Genomic DNA, 10,484 nt, shown 5'->3' on the forward strand with positions numbered 1-10,484 from the left:
TATCCATTTTCATTAGCATCCCTTTTGTGCTCTTTAAACTTTTGACCAGGTTCATGTATTACTTTGATGAAATAAAAACATTTTTTAAATAATTGCATAGAAAAAAATCAAATGTGGCATACTTGCTATAGTCTTCAAATGCTTCTAACTCGTCTTTAAAAATCTGAGATTCAGGAGGTGATGTGGCTGTGCTCGGAGAGCACTTACGTCATAACCCATTCTAAGAAGACTCATAGGCACAACGTTGTAAATCAACTATACTGCAATGAAAAAAAACACTCGTACACTGTCGCCTTCCTTCCCGAGGCTGGGATATCACAGAGAGTCACTGTCTGAGATCAGGCTCAGTTTCTCAACTACCATGTGCTCTTAGCCAACACTGTCAGTCTCTCTGTGGCTCAGTTTTCTCACCAGCTAAAATGCAGTGACAGTTTTAGTCTCACTGTATTGTTACATCAAATATCTACTCTAGAAATAGTATAATCACAGTGGAAGAATTGCCTAGTGAAGAGGGAAGTATGTGACAGCATCTTTCTTCGAACCAACTAAGGGTACGTCTAGATATTATTAATAGTAATTCATAATTATATACAAATTCAGAAACATTTTGAGAGAACATCCTCAAGATAATTATTCCCTTCTCCATGTTACTTCTATTTATTGAACACGCCAATATTATTACCTGTTCCAAATCCTGTACTGCAATTGCTTTTCTTGCGTTTATAGTCTCACCTGCTAGACCGTGAGTTCCTGGGGAACAGAAATGGTGTTTTAACTTATCTCGATATATATTAAGCTTGACACAGTGCCTGTCTTATATCAAGTACCCAAAATGTTTGCTGAATCAAACCCCCTTTTAATAGTTTATTTTGTGTTATATATAATTTTAGAAACATGAAAGAATAGAATGAAGGAAATAATGTAATATATGTTATTGCTCCCATTCATCCAACAAATACTAATTCACTGGGCAGTGGGGACCCAGGGTGAATAATACACACAATCAGTTTCTGGACTAATTGCAGGACTGGGGTTGGGGAGCAAAGACAGGCAAATGAGCAATCTCAATATAAATTGGTAAGTTGTAGGTTAAAGTTAAGTACAAGATGTCACAGGAGCACAAAAGAGAGGGTCACTGCCATTAAAAAAAAATTAAAATTCTGAGATCTCTTCTTAGATTATTTCTTTGGATTGATTAAAATCCAGTAAACCACAGTTACAATTAGTAGACTCAAGTTCTACCTAAATGATTCAAAATATCCAGTCAATTAGTTAAAAGTCATATGCACTGTTTGGTTGAAACCTCTTAATATCACATAACCACTTTAGATAGTGTGATAACAAGAGACAGATAGATAGATATTTGGGTGTATATATATATATATATATATAAATTTTGGGTGTATATATATATATACACCCAAATTCTTCCACGTATATTATTATGATCTCATGAAAACCTCTAAGGTTTGGAAGACATCTGGGAAACACAAATACATGTTCAACCAGGAAATTTCCTTTTATTTTCTATAATTTTGCTATCTTTTACGCCTAATAAAACAAGTGTTTTCTTCTTACTGTTTTCTTTAAGACCAGCTTTGAACATTATTGTGGGCAAATAACAAAGAGAAAGGATAGATGACCCCACCTTTTACTAGGAGGCAGCGTTTTAATGGTTTCCTCTCTGGGTCACTAGTTGGATGACTAGAAGTGAGCTGATTCCAACAAGCTGCCCCCAGCTACCCTCTGAAAATACTTGTCATTGCTAGGTGTTCCCTTAGGACTAGTAAACAGTCCTTTCTCTTCCTTTGAAGCTCTCAATGCCTGGTCAGTTCTTAACTATTTAAAGTCAGATAAAATTAGATGTATACATCATCAGCTATTGGATAGTAGAGCCATAAACAAGAATTAAATTAGTAATTTAATGAGAATACAAGGAAGCGTGAGATTGGGGTGTTTACTGATCAGATGAAGTAACGTTAATTAAAACTTTACTGCAAATTGTGATCACATTCAAAAAATGTTCCAAGTGACAGTGTTTGGAGTGTTAAAATTTACTGGCAAAAAAAGAATGACTTGTGTGATAACTAGAGTAGTGTCGATTATGGAAATCACAGAAAAGCAGTGAGATCATTGACCAATTGCAGGAGAATTGATTTTTGTTTGAATAAAGTAACTTTTCATCCAAAGTCTAACCTATGCTACCTTGACAAGTGAAAGAACTGACAAGCCATGTCTTTATTTCTTTCCTTCTTTATAGAAGATCGAATGAAATGCAGAGGTGTAAGAATTTGCTCAAGATCACACTTGAGTGAAGCTGCTTTCTGAGTAGTGAGCCATCAGAATGGGAACCCAGTAACTGCTGGATCATTTTCTCCCATACTCCATAAATAGAACTCCATTACGAAGACAGGTTAAAATAGATCTTAAATTGTCATTGTCACTTACGACTCATGTGTGGAGAACCATTTCCCACTCGAACCTAAGAGTGTGAATAATGCTTTCATCCCTGATAAACATTGACCAGAATTTCTCCCATCATGGATACCGTCAAAAGGAGGTACAGTTAGGACAGAAATAAAACATAAATGATGTATTACTTTCCCCAATATGTAATGAATAAACTTTGGGGCTCTTCATAATAATAAATATTTATTAATTAAAGCATCCAAATGAATATGAAAGACATAAAAAATGAAAATACAAGAAAATATTTGATTCATGTAGCACTTTTATAAAAGGTGAATATAATGTAAGTAGTCCATGAACTTTAAAGAGGAAGGAGCTGGCTGGCTAGCAAGGGGACAAGGTGCCAAAGGGTCACTGCCCAGTCATGGTCACAGCTGTATTGGTGGACTGTTGGGTTCCTGTGGGCTTGGTCTGGTTCACATTTCTTCTGGTGGACTTGTCTATTGTATGGACTGCTTTTTTCACCCATTCAACATGTGGATCAGCACAGACTTTAAGGCCACGTTTGGTAAAAAATCTGCAAAACAAGGAAAAGATAGACAAAGTTAGTCACATCCTCAAAGCCTTGGGACCCACAGTTAAGATCATATATAAAGAGATCTTGTGCAGAAATTACTGGACAAAATAGTCTTTCAGATCCATGAGACCATAAATGGAAACTTTGCTTCTGCAATCTATTTTATCATAAAGAAGAAATAGCTCCAGGTAATACCCTGCTCCCTTGTTCACCATAATTTGCAGACCCCTTTTCTCATCGTAGCTACGAAATGATGTAATTAAACTGGACATTTGGAGTCACCTAGTCCAATTATTACATATCCATCTTCCTTTTCAAATCTAAACACATTCATCTTACTTTCTGGAAAAATGGTGATTTCCTTATTGTAATTCCTTTGGATAAAGTTGCAATTGTGTGTTGGGAAGAGTTGCTATTCTGACAATGAGATCCTGGAAAAATAATGGTACCATGTAGGCTACTTGTTGATGCTATTTCTTGAGATATGGAAACTGATAAAAAAAATGTGGTGCTCTATGTTACTCCAACACACCATAAAGGAAGAGAAGGGAAGGGAAGGGAAGGGAAGGGAAGGGAAGGGAAGGCAAGGGAGGGAAGGGAAGGGAAGGGAAGGGAAGGGAAGGGAAGGGAAGGGAAGGGAAGGGAAGCAGCCCACACCAGTGTAACTTTATGGTCAAATCCTGATCTCAACCAGCCATCTCTAAACCTAATCCTCAAGACTGAGCACATTATTCATTTAGTTCTCAGTCAGATTATTCCACTAAGATAAATCAGAAAGGAGGATGGCATTCTTCACTTGGTTGCCTTTTTTTTTTTTTCGGTCATAATCATTGTTTGGGGCTACGTAAAGACATGGTTAATTTGGAAAAGCAAAAGGACTGTTGGTTCAGTTGAGGTCTTCCCCCTTGTTGACTTTTGTTTTTTCCTGACGAGGGCAGCATTTCTATACCATGTTCCACCAAGCTCAGGTTTGGGGAGAGAAACTTACATCACTGCCTTCATGGAGCCCTCCTTGATGGTGTAGGTCTTGATGTTCTTAACTGGCAGTCGCCGGGTGGTGAGGCTCACACAGATGGTCTTTTCAAGAACTTCACTCCCCACACCTGATGAAGAGAACCAACCAGACAAACAAAAATAAAAATTTTTGAGAATTTATCAAGGTCAATATTAGATAGGCAAAAGCTTCAAAGGCATGTATAATCATCATCACCATTCCACAGCGAACATTAATCAAGAAATTATGACTTGTGAGGAAATCTGATAAGTGGTCATAAGGTTTATTCCATTTTAATCCCAGATTATATTATATCAGTTTACATTGACATATATAAACATATTTATGTAAACGTATTACATTTATCTTATAGACAAGTAAGCGTAAGCCCAAAGTGGTTCAGAAATTTACCCTACATCACCCAGTTGTGAAAAATAGGAGCCCAGATTCTAACCAAGTTCTATCTTTAAAATCTACACAATCCTCTAGAGGCAAATTATTCCCCTTTTGCACATGGGAAACCTGAGGCTTAGCTTGGAGAAAGCAGTTTACTCCAGTCAAACCCTGAGTCAAAACCAAAAGGTGTGGCCACCTGCCTCCATGACTATCTGGTCCTTATCTCATAGATAACCTTTTGACTTACCTTCCACAGTATAAGCAGCGAGACAGCAGAGGCTGAGGAAGGCCAGGATGAGAAGTCTCATGGCTGAGGTCCTGCTGAGCTGTGCAGACAGAGGATGAGGAACTGCTCCTTCGAGTCTCTTTTATTCCTCCAGTAGTCAGCACACTTCCTGTGGTGAGAGGGGGCTTTCAAGGTTGGTGTGGAATCATGGAAAGTCTGTGCAATACCGATGCCTTTTAGTCTCTGAAAAAAAAGTTCCTTTGTCCCCACTCATACTAACCCCACACCTTGTGGCCTTTTCTCCTCCTCCTGTGGTTAACGTGTCAGTGAAACCAAATGTGTGCACAAAAGAGATGTGGTTGTCTCATCTCCCGCTACCAGTTTAAACTCAAACCTTCCACTTCAGCTATGCTCCAAGGCCATGTCAGTGTCATGGCCCAGGCTGGGAACAGTGTAAAGGAAATGAGGTGGGGTGGTCACTGTGGTCCAGCTCCCCCACCTGCCTCATGTGACAGCTGCTGTGACATGAGGCTTCCACCACCGTGGATCATGCACCCTTAATACCTGATGCCATCCTCAGTGACTCCCTAGGGAGAAAGGGTACTGCTGCCACCCTGAGCTTCTCACTCCCTGGCCTTCTTCTTCTTTTTTTTTTCTCATTCCTTTCCTCTATCCTCATTCAAGTGACCTTTACACCACCCTTCCCAGGTACCTAAGAAACATTTAAATAAGAGTGTTTTGAGTTTGTCTATATGTATGTTTGCTTTATTATAACTTAATCTATACCTTTTAAAAAGATTTTGAAAAGTTACCTGACATGAACTTTATTTGGGGAAAAAAACAAATATAACGAATATCATCTATAATCTTACCATTCTGCCAGTTTTCATTTTTAATGTTTTCCAATGAGTCTCTATTGGTATACATATGTTTGCATAGTTGTGATAATTATAAATACTATTTTTACTTCGATGTAAATATCCACCTGTGTTTCTTATAAATATGGATAAATACACACACACATTAAACAATTCCCTTATAACTTATTGTTATGTAGAACACATCTATAAGGTAAATTTTCATTCATATACACTGAATCATTTGTCTTTAATAACCAGGAGTAAGATTATAAGCAAAATTATATGACCATCTTTATAGCTCTTGCTACAGATTGCCTCTGTTCTCAACCACCCTGTACTAAGTATACATTCTGAGTAGCTTTTTCTATTTCCACACTGCTCGAGGCAGGACCTCATCACTCCTCGTGAAGACTACTGCAGTAGACCAACTGATTCCCCAGTCCTGGGGCTCCTCTCTTTCCAATCTACCCTCCACAGCGTTGCCACAGTAATCACTCTGAAGTCATAATCTCATCATGTCGTTCTCCTATTGAGAACCTCTTTGCTACTCCCATAGCCTACAAGATTCATTTCAAAGCTCTCATTGTCATGTACAAAGATATTCAAGCTCTACCAGTGCTTTTTGTTTCAGACTCATTTTCGACCACTCACTCTCGTGCTCCAAAACCTCTGGCCTTAAAAAATATGTATGCAGTCAACCACATGTGCCATCCTCTTCTCTATTCCCCATATATTGCTTCCTTTACCTGGAATATCCATCCCACTTCCTACGTGATTATTTGTAAATTTCTCCTCTTCCAATAAGCTTTTTTCTGAATTCTCTAGATTAAAACTAAGTTGCGCCATTCTCTGTGACCCCTTGGAAATTTCTATCTACCACTGTTCTATCACTGATCTCCTTTTATTCTGCTGCTCAATTACATTTCTGCATCACCCACTAGACGACGGTCTCCTTGAGAGTAGGAAACTTGTCTCAGTCCCCTCTGGCTCCCTGGCCCTCGCAGAATGGCTGCTATATAGTGGCCACTCAACAAATGGCTTCTTAATAAATGAATTCTGTTTACAAGACCAACCTGATAATGATGGTACATTCATTAAGTGAGGGATGAACATATAAAAACATAAAGCCAGAAGACTACCTATGTCTTCCTTTCTTGTTTACAATCAAACAATTTGGCCAACAGCCGAACTTTTTACTTAGCATATTGAAATGGAATATCTTAAACTCTTTTTTTTAACATTTTTTATTGATTTATAATCATTTTACAATGTTGTGTCAAATTCCAGTGTAGAGCACAATTTTTCAATTATACATGAACATATATATATATTCATTATCACATTCCTTTCTCTGTGAGCTGCCATAAGATCTTGTATATATTTCCCTGTGCTATACACTATAATCTTGTTTATCTATTCTACAGTTTTGAAATCCCAGTCTATCTCTTCCTACCCCTCCTCACCCCCTTGGCAACCACAAGTCTGTGTTCTATGTCTATGAGTCTATTTCTGTTCTGTATTTATGCTTTGTTGGGGTGTTTTTTTTTTTTTAGATTCTGCATATGAGCGATCTCATATGGTATTTTTCTTTCTCTTTCTGGCTTACTTCACTTAGAATGACATTCTCCAGGAGCATCCATGTTGTTGCAAATGGCGTTATGTTGTCGGTTTTTATGGCTGAGTAGTACTCCATTGTATAAATATACATCTTCTTTATCCAGTCACCTGTTGATGGACATTTAGGCTGTTTCCATGTCTTGGCTGTTGTAAATAATGCTGCTATGAACATTGGAGTGCAGGTGAGAATGAATTATTCATTTCAGTTTTTCAAAGCGTGCACTGGAGTCTCTGGTGGAGAAGAATTAAGTAACCAACAAGAAAGTGGGAACCCTTTATAAAATGGATATAATCTGCTAATGTGTAGACATGGATTAACAACAACCAGTGGAGAGATAGAACAAATTTCTTTCATCCTCCACTCCTCTTTTTCTCTTACTTGCCACACCCAATCTGTCAGAAAATAATGTTGGCTCCCTCTCTTCAAAAGAGAATCTACACCCTTCTCACCACCCCCAAGAGAGCCAAGACCATCACTTCTCACTTGGATTAGTGGATTCCTGCAATGATCTCTAACTGGTTTTCCTAATTCCATTGGTCAATTTACCAACCTGCCAAAGGTGATTATTTCAAAATGCAAGTAATACGTTATTTCTCTGCTCAAAATCCCTTCATGGACCACATTTTTTTGAGTGAAATCCAAAGTCTTTTTCCACCTCAGGTTTATGAGCTTATAATTGACATATAGCATTGTGTAAGTTTAAAGAATACAGCATTATTATTTGATACAGTTATATATTACAACATTATTAAGACAGTAAGATTAAATAATACTTCCATTATTCATATAATCACCTTTTTGTGAATTTGTGGTGAGAACATTTTAGATCTTAGTAACTTGGTGTCTTAGTGACTTTCAAGTACTTAATACCGTATTGTTAACTATATTCACCATGTTGTACATCAGATCCCCAAAGTATATCCATCCTGTAACTGGAAGTTTGTATTCTTTCACCAACATCTTCCCTTCCACCCTACTCCCCAGGCCCTGGCAACCACCAATCTAATCTCTGTTTCTATTAGTTTGGCTTTTTTTAGATTCCACATATAAATGAGATCATACAATATTGATCTTCCTCTGTCTGACTTATTTCACTTAGCATAATGCTCTCAAGGTCCATCCACATTGTTGCAAAAGGCAAGATGTCCTTATTTTTTAATAACCTAATAATATGTCATTGTATATATGCATCTCATTTTCTCTCTCCATTTATCCACCAGTGGACACTTGGCTGTTTCCATGTCTTGGCTATTGTGAATAATGCTTCAGTGAACACGGAAGTGCACATATTTCTCCAACCTAGTGACTTCATTTTCTTCAGATGTTTACTCAGAAAGGCGGTTGCTGGAACATATGGTAGTTTTATTTTTAATTTTTTGAGGAACCTTCATACTGTATTCCACAGTGGCTGTACCGATTTACATTCCCACCAACAGTGCAGAAGGATTCCCTTTTCTCCACATCCTTGCCAACTATTGTCTTTTGTCTTTTTGATAGTAACCTCCGTAACAGGAGTGAGGTGGTACCTCATTGCAGCTTTAATTTTCATATTCCTCATGATTAATGCTGTTGAGCTCCTTTCATTTACTGTTAGCCATGTGCATGTCTTTGGAAAAATATCTATTCAGGTCCTCTGACCATTTTTAATTGGATTATTTGGAGGTTTTTAATGAATTTCTTATATGTTTTGTATTAACTGCTTATCAGATAGATAGCTTGCAAATATTTTTCTCCCATTCTGTAGGTTTTCTTTTTCTTTGCTGACTGTACAGGAGCTTTTCAGTAGTCCTATTGATATATTTTTTTATTTTTTAATTTATTTTTGTTTTTGTTGCTTGTGCTTTTGGTCAAATCCAGAAAATCATTGCCACGTCAACGTCAGGGAATGTCCATGAATCTTTTTTCATGGAACTGAAAAACTGGAGATGTACCTTGGAAACACTAGCCTGGAGCGCTGGTGTTCTGTCTCAGGAGGGACTTACTAAAAGTGAGGTGTGTTGAGGTGGGTGCTAAACATAGCAGTATCCAAACTAGGGCATGTTCTGGAGCAAGAGAGGTTGTAGCTATTTTCGGTGGTGAACTGAACACAGGTGGAAACAGAGAACTTGATGCTGGGGGAAGTTCAGTTGGAGTACACATCTTTCAGTCCAGTTCTCCAGCCTGGGGACACACCTTGGCTCTGTGGCGCGTTTCTCCATGATTACTGCTATGCTTCTGCATATTTTCCAGAAAGTGTGTAATTGTACATCTTGTTTTTCTCTCAGGTTAGAAAAAATGTCTAGGCTTATTCAGTAACTAATTAAAACAATAGTTGATGCTGTTTTGTCCTAAAAACTATTAATAATGAATGCTCAACTATTTTTATTGAGTTGTAGTCAGTTTACAATGTTGTGTTAATTTCTGGCGTACAGCACGATTTTTCAGTCATACATGATTATACATATATTCATTTTCATATTCTTTTTTACCATGAGCTACTACAAGATCTTGACTATGTTTCCCTGTGCTATGCCGTATAAACTTGTTTATCTATTCTATATATACCTGTCAGTATCTAAAAATCTCGAACTCCCAGTCTGTCCCTTCCCACCCCCTCATCCCTGGCATAAATAAGTTTGTATTCTATGTCTGTGAATCTGTTTCTGTTTTATATTTAAGTCCATTTGTCTTCTTGATTTTTACATAATAGATTTTTTCACATTTACATGAGATACTCTGCAAAAAGATTTAATTTTTGCTCCAAAAAACAAGAATTATATGTAAAAATAGCTATTTATTTCACTGTCATGAACTTTGAGTAATTATTGTCAAATCTGTAAAATTGTATTTAATAATTTGAGTCACTGGATTTTTTTAAAAATCTCTAAATGATAGATACTATTAATAATAATAAGTCTATACTAATAGCATAGTCCAGGAGTCAGCACATCATTTGACCTCATGTTTTGTAAATAAAGTTTTATCAGAACACAATCAATTTGTTTACATTTTTACAACTGCTTGCATACTGCAACTGCAGAGTCAGTGAGTTATGTGGCTATGATATTCTTCAAAGGCTACATTATTTGCCACCTGGTCCCTTGCAGAAAAAGTTTGCTGACCCCTGGGTCCATTCCTGATTTGTAGGCATTCTTAGAATCAAGTTTTGTTCAGTAGACTATCAACCATGTAAAACATGCAGAGAGAGAAAAAAGACTAAAGAAGTATGCCAAAATATTTACAAGAATTCCCTGAAGAAGTTATCAAGTTTATGGTCAGGCTGGCAGAGTCAGGAGGATACCCAGCCAGACCTCGCTTCTGACGTTTCAAGCCCCTGTATCATTTATTAGCTATTTTATTGACTTATTCTTCATCAATGAGAGTACACACTACTAACAGGCAGGCACTTCCTCATTAAGTAGGTT

General features: G+C 37.3%; 1 protein-coding gene across 2 annotated transcripts; it reads right to left on the reverse strand.

Annotated features, from left to right (window-relative positions):
• Positions 1–2,635: 2,635 nt before the first annotated feature.
• LOC102526821 (lymphotactin) lies at positions 2,636–5,900 on the reverse strand. Of its 2 annotated transcripts, none has more exons than XM_072945885.1 (4): positions 5,854–5,900; positions 4,624–4,771; positions 3,975–4,089; positions 2,636–2,986 (listed from the first exon to the last, which is right to left on the reverse strand). In XM_072945885.1, exons 2-4 carry the CDS (start codon positions 4,682–4,684, stop codon positions 2,821–2,823), a joined length of 342 nt encoding a protein of 113 aa, XP_072801986.1. In that variant the 5' UTR covers positions 4,685–4,771; positions 5,854–5,900; the 3' UTR covers positions 2,636–2,820. The 2 variants fall into 2 exon arrangements, with proteins under 2 accessions (XP_072801986.1, XP_006211153.1); XM_006211091.4 differs by lacking the exon at positions 5,854–5,900 and adding an exon at positions 5,475–5,677.
• Positions 5,901–10,484: the final 4,584 nt, after the last annotated feature.

This window comes from Vicugna pacos, chromosome 21, assembly GCF_048564905.1.
Source record: "Vicugna pacos chromosome 21, VicPac4, whole genome shotgun sequence".
NCBI classification, from domain to species: domain Eukaryota; kingdom Metazoa; phylum Chordata; class Mammalia; order Artiodactyla; family Camelidae; genus Vicugna; species Vicugna pacos.

Bases quoted from the DNA above. Each gene is read 5' to 3' on its own strand.
- LOC102526821 (XM_072945885.1), bottom strand. From the start codon at position 4,684: ATGAGACTTCTCATCCTGGCCTTCCTCAGCCTCTGCTGTCTCGCTGCT. The intron at 4,090-4,623 runs GTAAGTCAAAAG...TCTCTTCATCAG, and splicing joins CGCTGCTTATACTGTGGAAG to GTGTGGGGAGTGAAGTTCTT. The intron at 2,987-3,974 runs GTAAGTTTCTCT...CTTGTTTTGCAG, and splicing joins GGCTCCATGAAGGCAGTGAT to ATTTTTTACCAAACGTGGCC.